This window comes from Pleuronectes platessa, chromosome 8, assembly GCF_947347685.1.
Source record: "Pleuronectes platessa chromosome 8, fPlePla1.1, whole genome shotgun sequence".
NCBI lineage: Eukaryota > Metazoa > Chordata > Actinopteri > Pleuronectiformes > Pleuronectidae > Pleuronectes > Pleuronectes platessa.
The window spans coordinates 20,043,759-20,063,138 of NC_070633.1; the positions used below are offsets into that span (position 1 = coordinate 20,043,759).

The 19,380-nt window shown below is 44.5% G+C and overlaps 1 protein-coding gene across 4 annotated transcripts in view; it reads right to left on the minus strand.

Moving 5' to 3' along the window:
• The window catches only part of dlg3 (discs, large homolog 3 (Drosophila)), a 75,153-nt gene that overhangs the window by 20,608 nt on the left and 35,165 nt on the right, over positions 1–19,380 (minus strand). For 2 of the 4 annotated variants that reach the window (XM_053429529.1, XM_053429530.1), the window contains 7 exons: positions 10,899–10,952; positions 10,338–10,388; positions 8,956–9,080; positions 8,362–8,531; positions 7,895–8,031; positions 6,347–6,491; positions 5,044–5,188 (listed from right to left, as the gene is read on the minus strand). In XM_053429529.1, coding sequence (XP_053285504.1) covers positions 5,044–5,188; positions 6,347–6,491; positions 7,895–8,031; positions 8,362–8,531; positions 8,956–9,080; positions 10,338–10,388; positions 10,899–10,952 — 827 coding nt within the window. Of the gene's footprint in view, positions 1–233; positions 515–611; positions 743–5,043; positions 5,189–6,346; positions 6,492–7,894; positions 8,032–8,361; positions 8,532–8,955; positions 9,081–10,337; positions 10,389–10,898; positions 10,953–19,380 lie in introns of those variants that run through there. The other 2 variants (XM_053429531.1, XM_053429532.1) reach the window with 2 other exon arrangements.

Below are 19,380 nucleotides of genomic sequence, written 5' to 3' on the forward strand. Positions count from 1 at the left end.
AGAATCAAGGACATTTGACGAGGCTTAAAAACATTTGATCCATTATGTTCTTGCTTTTTTTTCTACAACCTTCAAGATATTTTAGCACCAGACATCAAGAATTGACAAGCGGCAACTGCCTTTATGCAACACCAACTGACTTGCTTTCAAACAAGTCGAGCTCAAAATAACTTTGCCTTCCATCTGGAGCTTTTCATCCCAGCTCGACAAGGCACACAGATCCCCATGGTTACCTTAGAATCCGGATCCGGTGCTTGCTTCTGAAAGAGCATTTCCTAACTGTGCGTTCAGGCAGGCTCCTCGCCAGCGACATGGAAGATGAGATGTTGACCGTGAACATGGCGGCTTTTGGCACATCGCTCAACTCACCTCTTGCTCCTGAACCCCTCTGCCTATCTGGCCTTCCCCTGAGAGAGGAGCGACAATTTTAGCAGCTCCCTATCTCATCCTTGTGTGCTGTGATGGGAAGCAGCTCCTCTTCGGGCTGTCACAAACCCTCTCTCCCAATATTCGCCTGCATGCCAAGACTTTACACTTAACCCTAGCGCTTCCAAGCAAATCAATCTTTGCTCCATTCTGCAGGAGGAAACCAACAACTCCCCCTTACTCACATCTGGAATAGCCAGGGCGGCTTTACATCAAGAGCGTGGGGACTCAGGTGCGCATCCAACTTTGGTCGCCTTTCACAATCTGCTGTCCCCTAGACTTTGCTCGGATGCTGCTCTGGGTCCAGCCCCCCCCTGGCCCCCCTAGAGTACAGCACAACAGCATTCCTGTCCGTTAGCCTGGCCCTCGCGAGACGAGGCAGACAAACTCCTGCTAATGTGTGTGAGTGTAATTTGTACGAGCTGACTTTCACAAGTCTCAGGCCTGTGATTTGACGACCCCAGAAAGGGATGTGGTTGCACAGGGGACGATGAGCGACTAACGTGGAACATCCGAACACTTAAGTCCAGAATCTTTTTGTTATCTTGCACTCCTTCTCCCTATAGGCAGCGGGCAAGTGTTTTACTGCATGCAGTGCTGGTCGGTGTGATGTGTATCGCCAGGGCATTTTCACGGAAAGTGGGAGTGAATTCCAACTCTTTCAAAATGCAAGTCCTCCCTTCCCGTCACAAGACCGCCCTCCCCTCCCCTCCCTTCCCCTCCCTTTGCCTTTTCATCCATGCCAGGAATGTAAACAGTTATAGGGCGGTAAAAACCCTTTCTCCCTGCACAGCCGTTTCTCCTGCGACCCTTTTCTGTAATTCAAATCCCACCGCTGTACCCTGTGTGTCGCAGTGTTTTGAACTGAGGCGGTCGTGGCTCAATCCTAAAGCGGTGAATGGATATCGGGGCTGCGGGGTTCAGTGGGTCACGCTGCCCTGGAGTCTGCACAGTAATTGGCTCTGCTTGGCTGATTAATGGTGAACACTGCAGATGGACGCCATTTTCAACGGACAGACACTACCTCTCACCGCACTTTACCACTCCCTCTCCCCGAGTGGATCACATCAGCTTATGGAGAGATAAACACACAGATAGAATTAAACTGTGCTTTGTCTTTTCATTGCTTCATTTATAGCCAGAGATATTCATTGTCATTCTCTCTCCTATTAATGCAAACGCAATTCTCCACCAATTTCACAAAGGGCAAAATGTATTCACTGCTAAGGTGATAGACAGTTAAAGATGTTTCATGCCTCTCGCTATGACTAAAAATAAAACTGGAGGGATGAATGATTAACACCTAAGACGATTACTCTGCGGAATCTGCTGTGATTACTTTTATTTCAAATTCCCCTTTGAGCCTCTGCAGCTTTTGGAAACACCGACCAAAGGTCAGAGCGCCACTCGCTATCGATGACGGCATTCTTGTGCTGCCGAGTCAAAGGTTCTGTGATTGTGCGTGAGACACATAAAGTAACTGATTAGCTCACATGCTGCCGCTGTCCTCCAGCTTCTGTATTTACACAAGCTGGGCCTGACCAAAGTACCCTAACAACAAGCATTGTTGTTTATACAACAACTACAGCCATGACGAGCTGAAGAGAGCCGCTTGTTGAGTGATTGCGCATATGTTTACACTAAACATGCATATTTTAACCCAGAGGTTTGATCTGTTGTCGAGTCCAATGTGGACAGAAACACGAAGGGGGCTGTGTACAGTACTGACATACCTCCAGGAAGGGGGTAATATCAGATGGAGAAAGGGAGGGTGTCTGTGATGACACCACTGAGGGGGATGTGCAGATGGGCAGAGGGCGATACAAGCTCTGACTCATTCCTCACAACCAGCCTGCTCCACTTTTGCGGAAGCCTGTGCTTACTATAGAATCCATCTTAAATAACCCCTCCTGTTAACAGCCAATGGGGAAGCTGCTAGGGCTGAAGGGAGGTGTCTTCTATCTGCCTGTCAGACTGATGGAGTCGGATGCTCATCTGCCGTGACTGGGATCAAGTTGGTTGTCGAACAAGATGTCCAAAACCATGCCACTGTTTTTCTGATTCCACAGCGGACATGACACACAGACCCACCACAGGCGAACAGGTGCGTGCACGCTCACGCACCTGTGATGTATGAGTAGTCTAATGCGCAGAATGTTTACGTGTGTCCATGTCACAATTGCACATTGCACTTGAAGCTGAAGTATCTGCGTGAGCAAACGTCTGAGTGTACAGTATGTGTGTGTGATTGGTGCTGGCAACATGGGGGTGTGAGAGGGGTACGACCTAAGAGCATGGCCTGGTTTTCCCAGCATGCAGATGAATCATGACAGCTGCAGGACTGTCTGCTGCTACTGGTCTGCTGGCCCGCACCACATAATACTCTTACTCCCCATCATATTTATGGAAACAGCAACGCTCAGTGTTTATATTTACATACACAGAGCAGCAGGCGAAATATTCCAACGCTGCAAAGCAGAATATTGTCTGCTCCTATAAGACCCTTCCCGTCCTCCTGTACGGTCCTTTCTTTTAAACACCACAACCTGCTTTAAGTTACAGCCAAACGTAAAGACCAGAATCTCTGCTCTTCTCTCCTCTTTCTTACACAAATCTAAACACACACACTCAAACACACACACACACACACACACACACACACACACACACACACAAACACAGAAAAAATAACATATGGGCCTGTGTGTGACATTTATGCTACACAAAAAAGACAACATTTACCACAAACACATTACATAAAAGCAATGGTTCACAGAAAAATTGTGATAGTTAGCCATGATGTAATGCACGAAGGACAAGATTGTGGGTTTAATGTGGCTAAATATAAAAAAACAGGAGCCCTTTTGCACATTTCCATAAATATCAGGTATATTATTGTATTCAGCACTAACCATCAGTGAAAGTAACTTGGCGCGAGATAGAGGCTTAGTTTTATCTGAGCATCCTGACAGATGGAATTGAGCAGCTTGTGGGAGCGTGAAGCCCTTTCGGCTGCACTCCTGTGGAGATGTGTTTGTGAAGAGCAGGTACGACTCCATTTTAAACTGTGACGAAACAGGCCACTATTGTTTGAGCTTAATAGATGTGAGCAGAGTAGTAGAAAATGAAAGAACCATTAATGACTTCTGGAAGGTCATTTAAAATATTAAAGCAGCAGTAGTAGTGTATGTGTAATAATACACACCCACAAAGGGCAAGAAACAATCCGCTGTTGTTGTTGTTGTCTTTTCATTTCGGCTGCACAGCTATCTTAATGTTGTTGTTACAAGTTTCTGTTGTGAAGTCGTGAAAGAAGCAGGAGGTGCGTTGGATACTGGGTGTGTCATACAAACAAAATAAAGCAGCCTCACACTTTAAGCACAAGCAAATAAAAGCAGTAAAGTAGGCATGAGGTGGGGGGAACATTTACATGCAAACATACAGACAGAAAGAGACAGAAATATTAAATGAGTTAAAAGGACGCCCTGCTGGAAAATGAACAGATATATCAACCCACCACCCGTTTCTGTGCCTTTCCTTGTATCTTAAATGTCCATTACTCATTTCTGTATATTTCTTTTTGTGTGATTTATGTGTAAATGTGCCACAACAAACTTCTGGTGAGGGAGGAGGACTCCATCCCCGTCTGGTCCTACTGCTCTCTGCTGCCAGATAAAATGCGAGCTAGAGTGGAGGGTTAGCTAAGCAAGGCGTGATGGACTAGGTTAGTACCTGCCAGAGAAGGGGAGAGGACCTTGGCACAAGGGAGCAGGGGAAGGACAGAAGCCTCTGTAGAGGGCCAGGGGCCCCTTGCTGTCCCCAGGTTTGTGGATGACACTGTAAATAGGCTCAGCCCTGCTGTGGGGTACAGGAATCACAGTGAACGGGACAAGTGTAGGACACATATAAAGCACACATACCAACAAAGATGCAACAAATGCACAAACAAGTCATGTAGACAGCTTGGACAAGGACATTACAGAACCACACAGCTAATACTCATCCAGTAACACATTCACTCCACACAGACATGTATAAGCGCCTGCATGCGGTTACACACAGAGAGATCCAGCCCCCGTCCAGAGATGTGGGCTAAGATGACCTAAGGCCAAGTGGGACACTCCAATCAAGCTCCTATGAATGCTTCTTGTTATCCAGTACTTGGATACAAGGTCAAAGGTTAAATCTCAGTCATAACAAGTACAAGAAGCGACAAGAGGCCTCTCTCAGCACACAGCCACCACACACTACTCAGCTAGTAGGCAGCACCATGACCCCGATGAGATGAAATGTGTAAACCGAGCATTTGTTCTGCTTCATCAAATGCAAATGTGTGCACGGATTGTCAAAGGAACCATGACAACACCAAAATAACAAAATGGAAGCAGCGAGAAACAAAAGGAAACTTATGAAAACTTAAAATACATGTTTGAAAATCAATGTAGCCCCATACAACTGTGCGCTACATGTTTCCTTTTCAACAACTTCACCAGCAAATACCAAAAAGGCTTTTTCGCTGATCTCAGGAGAGGAACCATGTACTGTGAGTTGGTGAAATCTGCATTCATGACTATGACTGATGGAAAGAGAATCATTCATGGAGGAATTCTGATCTACCTTGTGAAATCTTCCTCCCCGAGCATGTGGCGGGGAACTGGCGAGTACCTAGACGGGGTAACCTGGGGCGGCGGGTACGCAGGTTTAGGCTCCATCGCCCCCATGTAGTTGTGGCCGACGTGGTTGTCCACCATGGTTGGGAAGGCTGGAGGGAGGGCCATGCCAGCAGGGGGAAAGAGAGAATGATTACCACACAGGTGCATCAGGAACACAGCATAAGACTGACAACTTCAACAGCCCAGTAAGGAATCAGTCAGTTAACCACTTTGATCTGGACAAACACTAGGGGTCTAGAAGGCCTCCCACACTGATGACATTCCTTCAATCTTTTTGTATTCAATTGCTAATTAGCAAATGTTACCAGAGTAACGCTTACACGTAAACTGTACGTACACAACAGTGTTATACATGATAAGTCCAAGCAGAATCCTAAGAGTCTGAGTTTGCCCGACCTCTGAGTTTTTTACTTTTTCTTAAAATATTGTCTGATCATCTGAGTACTTTTTAAAGATGTCTCTGGGTTCAATTGTCTTGGTGATAATTATATTAACAGCAGTAGTCCTGATGGCCAAAGCCACACAAATCTGAATTAAGGAGAAAATAAGAGATATTTTTCCATAAAGTTGGTGCACTTTTTGTGCATGCCTTAAAAAGCAGGATTTCAGAGGTCATTTCCATTCTTGATGGCGGCAGCTGAGCACGATAGAACACGTGTCTCCCGTCCCGGTCATCTGACCACGGCCTGCACTGTCAGAGCTGAGGGAGTTAAGTCTGCATTAAGGGCTGTTTTAAGCTCAGACAACTGCAAACAGTTAGAACGTACAGAGAGCCCTCAGTAGCCCCCTCTGATACTAAATCACTGTTGTGTGGAAATTGGAGATGCTGCAGCTCAGGATCGTGGGCTCTCATGAGCAGGTGGGATGTGAGAAACCGTCCACACTCAGTGGGAGGCAGAGAACTGCGCTTCTTGTTGTTGTGGGAAGGATCATGCCTGTGTGTGTGTGCACAAAAAGTCACTATATTCACTATGTGGGTGTCTGAGCATAGCAGTTTTGGGGAGAGAACAGAGATCCAACACAAAAATGTATGCAGTCCAGCTGGAAAATCTCTGATAAAGATACAAATCTGATGGAGCTTGACTTAAAAATCTCTCTTTATTTTACGTCAAGCACTTTATATAAGTAAACCTGCTGTAGTTATCCGGCTACTTCCCATGTACTTTTGAATGTAAAGTCTAATCTCTGACTCAGACAGTGTGGGCACAGAATTATCTCTTCAACAACGAGATGAGATAGATACGTACTGCTGGAGTAGTCTGGTGGGGCGTACATGTCGTTGAGATGCACAGGGCCCGGCTTGGCCACCTTGAGGTAAACCATGTCAGAGGTGTTCTTCAGTGCAGCCACGGCTTCCTCGTGACGCACGTCCTGCAGCACGATGTTGTTCACCTGAAACGAAACGAGAAGGAGTGTAAAGGAAAGAATCCTGAAAGACACCTGAACACCTCGTGTCCCGGCTGCACTGTGACAACATCACGCATCGCACCTTCCATCACACCAGCCAACACAATAATGAATCATAGCTCAGAGGCATTGGAAGAATTTTGGGCATTTCAACGACAGAGTGAAAGGTTGGTGTGCTGTGCGGCGTTAGCAGAGGTCAATAGCTGTAGGTAGAGCTTTTAAAGATGCTCTACCGATTTCTTACAGTTTGTTTTTGATGACACGATTTCCTGCAAATGGGCTGTTAGTCAAAACCCTTTTAACAGCCCATATTTTAGCAGTTTATTTTTTTTAACCTGAGGCAAACAGCTCACTGAATTATCAATAAACACGTTAGAGTACAAAGGAACAGGTACAGTACATTATGTGTGAAATTAAGTGTTGTAAATTCAAAATGGCGTGGATCTGTTGCAGTGGATAACACACTATACTGAATATTTGTGCCGCAAATGATGCCGTCTGGATGTTGCCAACATGTCCGCCAAACTGCTCTCAAGCAGAGCTCCTCCCTGGAGCCAGGTATCTTTCTATTATGTGAGGTAGAGGGATAAAAGGTTTCCTTTGGCAAATATGTTTAACACAACTTTTTTTATACCTCAGGTGAGTAACAGCTTCTGTGAACTCACTCCTACAGTGACAGCTGATATGTGTGTACATCAGCTGTCAATGAGAAATGATGACTTAATATATTCTTTACTAAAATCAAACGGACTGGAGATGTCAATCAACTTCAATATGCGGGGTCTACATAATTTACAATAAAATGAAAATTCTCCAATATTTCCTCCAATCTCCTAAAACACGAGCTGTTTTCAGACATGCACTGGAGTCCGGACATTCTCCTGTTGTTATGAATGTGATCTCCTGCTGCGTTCTTCATATGTGAAAGGCAAAGTGCCTAAATGCCCATTATCTGTTAGTGCACAGTGCGATAATGGGAGCGATGACGTAAAGACCGCAGTGATGAGTGATTTCTTCTCTGATGTACAGCAGCCTTAAACAAGTGCAGTGTTTCTCACTCTCGTATTGAGCGGATGGGCCTTTTTTATTGGCCCGTGCCATGGGACAATAAATCATCGATCATGCACAGAGTCATAAATGCTGATGTGTGCTGCATGTCTCACTTAGCTTAAAATGACGGAGCAACCAACCAGATAATGCGGCGTAGTTAACATGTCCCATAAACAGTCAGTCATCTACAGGGAGCAAATACTGTCCCCGCCCGGCAACAGCAACACATGTCTGTAACCAGTCCTGACATTTTTTTTTTTTTTTTTACTTGCTAGTGAACTAATTAAACCTAAAATTAGTTCATGAGTGAACACTGGATATGTGAGGGACTCTCATACAGCTAGCAGGCGGTCTCCAGTCTGCAGCCGTCCATCTTTTTGCGCAGCTCCTCCCTCTATGATCTTGGTAATATAGATGCTGTTGTCTCCTGGGATATGTTGGTTCCCAATGCCTCCAGCGATACTGAATCCCAGCCCTGGTTGAGAAATACACACAGTCAGAAAGTCAATACATGTGTGAACACAACGACCTCTGGCTTTGATACATTTTTAGATATACCGTACGTCTGCGTCTTCTCAGACATATAATGGCTTCTTAGTCAATATAATGTTAAAAGTCTTTTTTTATGTCCATTTGTTTTCAAAATTGAATGCCTATTAAACTGGTACTTATATCTGCAAACACATCTTAACCTAAAAAATATAGTCGTCATTCAGTATTCCACTCATCTCCTAGAAGGATGCATGCAGATGAACTTTCATGTTTCTCTCTCTCTTCTCTGAGTGTGTGTTGCGTTGTCTCTGACCTTTGGGCCCTTTCAGCAGGTTGACTTCCAAAATCGTCTCAGGTGGCGCCTGCCTCCGTCGAACCAGCAGCCGCACCACCGGCCCCGCCTCCTTCAGGGCCTCCACCGCCCGACTGTGAACCACCTCAGACACGTCCACTTCATTCACACGCAGCACGCAGTCATTTACCCTGTGGAGGGGAACCTTTTAGTACATACTGTCTATTGCACACACACCAGGTTGCCAGTCAACAGCAAAGGAGTTTCTTAGCTGCACAAAGGCAGGGAGGGACCCTAGCATGGCCAATGTAATCAGAAACCCCAAAAGCATATGAAAAAAACTCTCCATGTCATAATTTCTGCATGTTTCAGGCTTTGGTTTTCCAGTGAATCATAAATCTGAGGAACCACACAGAGCCAGGGGGCAGAGGGCTGTAAAAACTCTGCCTCCCACACAGCACTGCCTGGTGGGAGATGGTGGTAGTGAGCGTTAAAGACGAGAGAGGGGGGGTTAGGGAAGAGAGAGAAGAGCTTGGGTAGATTAGATGGAGAGAATGAGGTGAGGAGGAGGAGGAGGAAGAGGAGGAGGGGAACACGGTGAGAAGGGGAACTTACCCCAGCCGTCCATCCATAGCAGCAGCTCCTCCGGGGATAATCTTGGTGATGAAGATTCCTGGATCATCAGGAATGTGGGGATTGTCTATTCCTCCAGCAATGCTAAAGCCCAGGCCAGAGTTCCCCTGCACACACATTATGATTGACACTTTCAATAAGGAATAAGACAAAACCAACAACAACACACATGCACAGATTTACATGCGCCCAATGTGGATTCAAGGTCAGAACAATATGGTTCTGAAGTGTATTGGTATCTCAGAGGAACGTGTGATCGATGCAGACCACTGCAGGGATTTCTACAGGCGTTTCTGATGTTCATCTTTGTGGACACGCACGTGTCTGTGCCTGTGTGTGTGTGTCCTTGCATGTGACAAAAGATAATGCCATGCACTCCATTAGAGGAGGGCACTTCATTCAAAATGTCATGCTCATTCCATCATCCCACAGAGAGGCATCAGTGTTAGAGACGTCAAGAGAGAAGTGGATTTATGATCTAAGGTAAAGATGACCCAAGAAGCATCATTTCTATTGCATGATCCAGAGCCTCTCGCTCTCTGCAGGAGACGGACACCACCTCCCCATGTTCCTGTTCCTGGAACAACAGAGGACCCATTTGGATCCGCCGGGTCCAGGCACACTGCTGCATGTGACAGCCGTGGCCAGAGACTGGCAGCAAACCAGACAGCTGAGAAAAGACTTCACTTTATTATTTTCTATAATTAATGAGAAACAGTCGAAACAAATTAGGACAGAGGGAGGCTGAGGCCTCCCAGTGTGCTGCTCTGCAGCTGAGTGGAGTACACTGGGCCTTACCACCAAATGTTCCACACCCACAGACCTTTTAAAGTGTGACTTTGCATAGTTTATTCAAGCCCTCTGCATGCAGAGATGCCACTTAGAGTGTGAGGGGCAGAAAGATACTGTGCATTTATCAAGGGGTCGGAGGTGCATTTATATGTGGGTGGAATAATGAGAGTAGAGACATATAGCTCTGCCACTACAAGCTGAAACACAGCTGACAAGTGTAGTGGTGCCGGCTGAACAATTGAACAGGAGAGCTCTTTATATTTCTGGCGTCTGCCGATGACATGTGCATCATGATTATGTAAAAAGAGACTCCTCTTGGTCTTATTCTGTTCTTATACTCACATGACATCACATTTAAGACTTGTGTCTCCCTGCAGTGATTTAACAGTCATAACTTCAATAACAAAGCTCATAAAATATCATATTTTCATATATTAATATAGAGATTTATAATTTTTCATGTTCTTTAGGCTCAATGACTGAGCACTCCTTACTACCACCTAGTGGACAGAAATCTACCCATCATGCAGAAAATACATTATAAAATGAAAAGGAGATAACAAGCAACTCACCCTCTCTAAAATGATCTCTTCATATTTATACATCCCATCACTGCCATTTACCTAGAGAAGAAAAGACAGAACGGTTGGTTACATCACTGAGTCTGAATCATGCCACTTTCTAAAAATACAGTGTGAAAAAAAAGAGAAGCATGCAAAATTTGAAAGATAAATCCAACATCCACCAGGACACAATGGACACATGATCAGACTGAATACAGAGAAGTATGAAGAATGGTAGCCTTGATGAAATACACACAAAACACATTTACGTGATTGTTTTATTAACTAAAAAATTATTGTAATCCAAAGCATCATCCTCTCGTAAAATGCACATGCTCTGTGACACTGAATGTGCTGCTGCAGAAGGCACATTCTCGACAAACAGGGCAGGGTCAATGGGATAATGAATGTTGGTCCACATGGCAAACCAAATGTTACTAACAGGAGGAGGCCTTTTCATCCGCACACGTAAACACGCTCATGCTCCGACACAGAGGGAGTGTGAATGAGAGACATGTATACTGTACAGAGAGAGAGTGAGAGAGAGAGAGAGACAGAACAGATACTTACATAAGGGCCTGCATCTAGTGAGTCTGCGTTGACGATGATGGGGGGAGGGTTGGCCTGTGAATATGAACAGATACACATTATCTCACTGTGCGTGTGTGTGTGTGTGTGTGTGTGTGTTTGTGTGTGTGTGTGTGTGAGGCTGGCAGCATGCAGACATAATGCGGTACGCACACTGCCACTTGGGAGCAAAGTGAACGGATGCCACGGGAACAGTCAGTGAGTCCCCTTGGGGCTGAGGCTTTGCGTGTGTGTGTGTGTGTGTGTGTGTGTGTGTGTGTGTGTGTGTGTGTGTGTGTGTGTGTGTGTGTGTGTGTTTGCTAAAGGTGTGAGGACTGACAATGAGGACTGGGGCAGAGAGACCGCTGCTTATTAACCGCCTCAGCCAGACGTTCCAGAGTCACCTCATAAAAACACACTGGCTCGTGTTCTGGCTGTTGGAACAATACATCTGATCCCACATCAGCTCCTCGTCTTCTCTTTCACTTCATACGCACAGATATAACATCGTGTTGTGTCACATACGGTGTGCAAGAGTTTTTTATTCAGTCACCATTCAGTTGATACTGTAACACGACATTAGCTTTATTTCATTGTATATCTCATTCTAGGTTTGTGTTATTGGAAGCGCAACATTGAAATAATTGTGGATGTTTGATTAGATAACTGATAGAATTATTCAGCATCAGTTTGAATAATAAAGAGAACAATACCAACATGAGCTACTTCTCGTTTCTCAAAGCCTTTTTTTTAATCAACTGAATAACATTTCTTTATTGGTTTTCGTCTGTTTTCTAAGACGTCACTTTTGATTTTAGAACATTTTAATGAGACTATTTTACCGTATGCTGATATCATGCAGGTTGTTTGGTATTAATATATATTTTTTTTTACAATATACAAGTTTCAACCCCAGGTATGTGCTAAATATCTGCTTAATCTGGAAGTACCATTTTATTCTGGTAACTGTTATGATAATCAGTTTCCTTTTCATTTAACAAGGAAAATAAATAAATATAAGTCGTTGTGAGTCCTTATCACTTTGGTATAGGACTGTTTGTCCATTCTTTATTCATTGTAAAAAAATACATTTCAATTGATAATGTTTGTTTAATGTTTTCTGTGAATTCTGAATTATTTGAAAAACACATGACTTTACTAGTTAAATTCAACTAAAAAGTTGGTTTCTGTTGAGAGTTTTCTTGATCCCGGATCAGTTTTAAAGACGTCCCTCTGAGACATGAACACTCGTATCAGGGAAACACTGACACTGCTCCCTGGTGTTTGTTTTCTGTGGGTGAATCAAAGGGTTAAATGTTAAACGCAGACTAACTACTGGCAGCGTTGAGGTGTAGTTCCAGTATCAGTTGAACCCAACCCAAGTTTCACAGTTCAACTCTTCAGCTCGACTCTATTATGCCACCTGGTGTTTCCTCTCTCACTTCAGAGCGGCTGGGAGCTGAGGCCAGAGGAGAGCTGTCCAAGTGGAACGTGTGAAGGAGGAGACGCTGGTTGGTTTTGGAGCAGCTCGACTAGCTGTCTACATTTTTATTGATTTGACCATAATATTTATACTGAAATATAAATATTGTGTTAACTGTATCAACTGAAATATTGAAAAATAAAATGAAATAAATATCTACTAGTTTCTTTATTAAAATCAGAGGTTGGCATAAGAGGCTTGTTGCAAAATTATTCAAACATAAATAAATATATTCAAGGGATATATAACTTATCCCATGACTTTATAAATCATTATATCTCATATAATAATGACTGAATTATAGTCAACTACTCTCCTGATCTATGCAGCCTATGCTATGTGATGGGACATTTTGTATTTAGATAAGTTTGATGAAAGATTGACAAGTGTATATATATAGAATGTAATATCCTAAGATGTTTTCTGCAGTTAGACTGGTGAAATCCTCTGTGCTGATGTGTATTGGCTGGAGACTCCTGAGCCTGCTACTGAAAGAAAGGGTTTTCACAGCAGGGGTTATCTTACTGTCTGCAACAGAGTGACCATAGGTGTTTAAACGGCGCAGACGAGGGGGTCTGAGAGAACGGGGGTTTCACTGAGAGAACCAGGTTTGAGTCTCAGCAGAGGCCTCATCTAAATGTGTAGTGAGACTTCGAAGGGGTCCTCATTCAGATTGAAGGTGACCAAATCTAAGCCTGAAGACAACACGCAGAGAGCTGATTGGATGGACATTCTACCTCTGTGAAAGGAGGGGCTTATTTAGTATAAATCAAATGTGATTCCATTGTTCTGTGCCATTGACCCAAGTCTGACTAAATGACGAGGGTGCTCTGGTCCCTAGCCGCAGCTAGGTTGAATTGTATGAACCAGAAGATAATTGTTTGTCGTGTTATGTATTAAAAATCCCAATACAGCTATAAATTTGATTTCTCTTTTTTCTATTACACTGCTTCTCAACCGTTTTCAGTGACGCTGCACAAGGCTGCGATACGGCTGCGTCCCCGAGAGAGCGGATCTGGAAACGCACCCTTCAGAAGATCCTGTGCTTTGATCCAACCCTGTTCATCACCTCACAAGCTGTTCAGGTGTCATTTCATTTCTCCACGCTGGCCACTGAGCGAGTTCCCCGGCCATGAAGGCTGCTCTCCAGATAAACCGGAGCCGTAGATCTGACCCGCTCCGCTCGGCCCTGATGTGCTATGACTCTGGACAGCTGTGGCTGGGAACACCCCTCCCTCCCTCCCTCCCTCCCTCCCAACCCTCCCTTACAGTCAGCACAATCAGGCCTTGGTTGTAATCTGCATATGGTCGAACAGATGCTCACGTCTGTGCTTGTGTTTGCACAATTCTCATTTTTGCTTTGCACTTTTTTCATCTTGGACACCAGTTCACAGCACACACCCAAAATCCAGAAGAGGGGTTTAGAGATAAAACAAACTGTAGAGTCAGATCCACAGCAGCCATGTCAGCGCCAGTCGCTCCTGAAACCAAAGCCCAAACAGCAAGAAGTGATGAAACGCAGCCTGAGGGCAACACATCGGCTACTGTTGTCCCTCGGTGACGGACTAAACCACTGAATCAACTACTGAGAGCACATGTGACAAAACACACCTGTTACAGTACAACGCCCGCAGTGCTCATCAGTGTGAGTGTCACAGAGTACCGGTGCGGCACGATTTGATCACTGACGCTACAAGGCCGGCTGAAACACAATGAAGCCAGCAGTCGTAAAGAACAGCGGTATTATCCAGGCCTGGGATCGCTGCCGTTAATCCCTCGGTCTGAATCTCACAGAACAAGCAAACAAAAACGGAATAATGGAAGATAATCTCAACGTGAATAATCTCAACACGAGTTTGTTTAACCTTTTTACTCAGGTAACTTGGATTAGATTGGATTACCACACCCTCCCTCCCTCCTTGGCGCTGTTGGTGATACTCTCACTTAGCAGACAGCTCATTAAAGACCAGCAGATCTGACCGGCGCTGAAGTTTTATGACACATGGAGCAGGTCTGTGCGGTTATGGGCCCACAGAGGACGGGCAGAGGACAAACACTAATTCATAGTATCTGGGAGGCAGGTTGAGGATCACAGTCAAGCTGTGAGGGGAAGACAAAAGCAGTCTCTTATTGATTGATGTCAGTCCCGGGACGGGATGGAAATGTCTGTCGGTGACAAGCAGGTGAATGTGGGTCAGAGAGCTTGATGTAATTCAATAGGTAAAACAGTAAAAGGTGGCAGATTTGGACTTAATCCCGAATTGAATTTCAATAATGCAGACTTTAAACTTGATTTGAACTCGACTACTCTGCAATATGAGCAACCAAAGAACAAACAGGGCGCAACATGGCACGACATTTTAAATGTTAGGCCTCCTCATGGAAAGGACAAGGTGTTTGCTGTAAGTAAAAACCTAATTTACACCATAAAGGCCTTTAAGAGTTTCTAAACCTATGCCTACCCCGATTTATTTACACCTGTTATTGCAAATTATTGTTTTCTCCACTCAGCCCGCAGGTGACTACATCCCAGAATGTATTTAAGAGAGTTGGTTAGAACTGTTGGATTATTCCACATACCAGGTCACAGTCATTTCCCAGCTCCTGCTAATACTGATAGCGTTTGCCAGGTCTGTCTAAGCTGGTGGAGGTGGTGGTGTTGAGGACAATTAATGTGACCTTTCAGCCTGCTGGGTGGATTTTTAATAACATGGTCACGCTTTATGGATGCTATTTAGATGCAGGCCGCCTGATCCAATCCTACTCAGAGCTATTCAAGCTATACTCTGGTATTTGTACCTTGATTTAACAGAAGATTGAATATTAATGTCAGGTTTAAATGTAGCTCTATGTTCTACACGTGTGGGAGAGAAAAATACGGCGGGAATAAAACAAATCTAGATGTGATCACCGTAATTATAATTCCCTTTATTTCCTCTTGATTCCTACGTTAGTCATTAATGGCTCCCGTCACAGTTTTTCTTCTCCCCACCTGCAATGCAGACGTGCAGTAGCTTTGGTATTTCACGGACCATCAGCTTATAAATGGACGCATGTGAGTATAGTGGACACAAAGAGCTCCTGTACAAACACATGACAATGAGTCCAGACTGCCTCCCCAGCATGAGATCATTACAACAAGTCCCCGCTGACCACCAGGAGCGATGAAAACTCACTCGCCACAGTCCGTCCTTTCTCTCACTCCCTCGTCCTATTCACCCATCTGTTCATAATGGCTTCCTCTTCATCAATCTATCATCTTGCTCTTCTGTCAGCTGAGATTGTGTATCTGTCTCTTGTCTCCATCACCGTACATGTGTCCCTTTGGCATGACACCACACAACCCTCACTTGGCTGCAGACCCCCAGGACAGTGAGGCAACAAAGACTCCCACTGAACCTTGGCAAGTGCGAGGCACAGGCTTCATCCAAATTGTTAAATAATCAATGTGTCCCCATGGTAACCGGTACTCGCACGCTATTGGTCGGCTGTCCCGCTTGGCTACCTCCCCCCCGCTTCACCTCTCAGGGCTCTCACTGCAGCTAATGCAGCTCTGTGCTCGCACATGCCTGGCCATGGGCTGGATGTGGCTGACTGCCTTCAGCCCTGCCTGTCCACATCACACACACACACACACACACACAGCGGCATACACACAGACATACACACACACACACCGGCATACACACAGACACACACACACACATTTCCCAAATCCATACGTCATCAGTTAAATCAAAAGGAGACATGTTCAAAATATTATGGCATCACTTCGGTGTTGTGTTAATCATCACATGGTTTGTAAAGCAATTCGGATGGACATGATTAAAAGGTTTGATATTTTGGGAAATATACTTATTTTCTTCATTGCAAATAAGAGATAAACATAAAGATAGCAGCCGTCTGACTTAGCTTAGCATAACAGCTGGAAGCAGGGGCGTGTCTGGCTCTGCCCAAATGTAAAAAACCTACAGACCGGCACCTCAACTCACAGATTAACACTTCATATTGCTGTTTCCCACTGCTCCCAGTCTTTATCACCTGAGTGTCACGTTTCCATCACTGCCGATAGGAGCAGGGGCCGATAAAAACCTGTGTCTACTGCAGAATGATTTGACCCTGGAGTGAATGTGGATTGTACCTATTCACACTCTGCAATGCAGACAAAAGCCAGATATTAGCAGATGTTACTTTGACCAGTGGAAAAGAGGCTTCAGTTCGCTGGCTTCCTGGGTGAGCGTCATATTTACCATCGTTAATCTCATCTTAATCTTTGCAAGAAAGCATATTTCCCAAAATATGAAACCTTGCCTTATGAAGCTTTGTCAGTTTCTTTAGGCCTGAATACTGTTATTTTCATTCTCCAAAAACTGTTTCTATATAATAATATCTTTATGTAATTCGTTGTGTACCCAAAAGGCTCTAATTTGGTATTTTCTTTGTGAAGTGTTCACCTCTACATCCCTGCTGATGACAATAACGTCACAGCTATAGGAAACAAGAAAAAGACAATGAGGAAAGTGAAGCCCTCTTCTTCACAAGTCACCCCTTCTTGTTTTGTGATTTCAGGACCTCGTCTTCCTGGCAGGTCGAGCGCAGGGGGAAGAACAACAGGGTTCAGCATGTGCACGGTGAGGGCATGCTGACAGGGCAATATCCCCTTCCTCCTTAGCAAACATTTCCACATCAGCTCCTCTCCCGACAAGGCACACCGACATGACAGCTCATTCTCCAGAGGTGACATCGCAGTGAAACATGACAGTCAGCCCCGCTCAGATGAGGCACCCAGTCAGTCAAATCATATAGCTAGAGCTAAAGGAGACTCTCCCTGGTCCTAAAGTCAGAGCTTACAGCAGATAGGAGAACAAGGCGTGCTACGATGTCCTCGGGCTATCTAAATATATCAAACGTTCCTTCATTTTTCCGATGCCGCTTGTGGTACTGCGTTTGTGTTTTCCTGCAGAACGTGGGATGAGAGAGGCAGTCAGCGGTGCTGCTCTGATGCTCCGGCTCCAATTGGCCTCTCATAGGCCACGCTGCAGTCCAATCAATACCTACTCAATTACCATGCACCCAACATCTTATTCACGCTGTGGCCCCGGTGCTGGGGGAAAGCGGGAAGGAGAAAAGCAAGGTGAGAGAAGAAGTGACAGATGTGAGCTAAACAGGATGAACACATGACGGCCGGGGATGATTTACTCGCAGGCGCCATTCCATCCCAATGTTGCATTCTTTGGAACAAAGGCAGATAACGAGAGAGAACAAAGGAAACCCCCGTAACGGTAAAGGTCAACTGCTCCTTCTCCCCTGCTACAGCTACAGCTAAATTCAGGCATTCATTTCATCGAGGCGGCCACAAGGAAATTAATTAAGTTCAGCCATAAAACCGCCCCATTGAAGCTCAAAGTTTTCTGATTTGACAGCTATGATTGAGTATTGTGACCATGTCTCCGTCCTCCCAAACACACGCACGCCGCAGACGAACACTCATGAAACCATAATTAATAGCTCGTCACAGCTGTCGGCAGCGCGCCCTGCTCATCTTTATGTAATATTACGAAAGCATGCTCTGGCTTACCTCTCTGTCATGCCGAGCAGCTCCAAATGAGAGAGCTGGCCAGTTTGACCTTCACAAACTCGGCTACAGAGGGAGACGCACTCAGCCTAACAAATATTCAGCGCTGCCACAGAGAACTTTCCGCTGGTCTGTCGACACCTGATCGGGTCTGAACACTGATGCACGTGGACACATCGAGTGTCTGTGAATAAAACAGAACCATTACTGATGTGTTTAGTAAACACACCTGAGCTCTTCATTTTCTGATAGTATGATGATATTTTATCATGTGATTTTATCATAACGTTCAGATCAATGATTTTGTTTTTACATGCATCAAGCCTTTGGTCTCATACAATGGATCACAGTTAAACCATCAATTAAGTACTTTCTGTCACTTTGTGTGCGTTGGCTGTTTATTGATATACAGAACATTGACTTATAAATACCCTTGTGATAATTCTCACCATTTCCATAACAACCCTGTGGTCATGGTGAACTGTACTAAAGGTAAAATTGTGTGATTACCCTGATTATTAAACCTGCTAAAGAATTTCCACAATGTTTAGATTGAGAAAACAAGATTTATACTGCAACAGAAATAGATTCCTGCTCTTAGCCAGGGTTGCACCTTAATTCCATTTCATTTTGATAAATTGATGATTTTATACATAAAATATCAAAACATTGTGTAAGAGGTTTTTAGAGCCAGAAGTATGTTTTTTAATTTTCTTATTATGACTAACAGCCAGTTTATGATGATGTGACTAACAAAAGTGTTGAAACCAGAGAATGTATGATGTGTAACTTGATAGATTACTTAATATTACTACTACTACTACTACTAATACTATTAAGCTTTTAAAAAAAGACACTTCAACAAAGATGATGCATAAAAGCCAACAAAAGCAAATAAGAAATATAACAAACACATAATTAACTAATTAGATTAATTGACTCAATCAAAACATAAATAGAAACATAAAAAACAACCAGTTTTATCAATATCCTTCTCTTTGCACCCTACATGTAAAAGACGTCTCAGTGTAATTTCTTACAGGGGTCCCCTCATGGCCACAGTCAACTACCAGTAATCATGCTGTTGATATATTGATACGAGTCAATTACTGTATTTTTCGTTAACATCAGTCATTACAGTGTCACGATCACGTCGCCGACACCAGGAGGCTCAACCGCAGAGTCCCGGCTACATGATGGAAGTTAGCGCACGTGCTCTGGCGAGGCTGCGCACTGAAGGAAGCCTGTCGAGTGCCGGTGTCATCAGTATGCTTCCCGTGATCCCGCCCCCACTACTTCCTCTACATCAGAGGTCACTGCAGCATGTTACCTCACAGCTCTTGACTAGTTGCTACCCCTTGTTGCTAAGCTGAGAGAGCCGCGGAGCTTGTTCCTCTCTCTGGTGTTTTGGATTCTATGCGCTGACT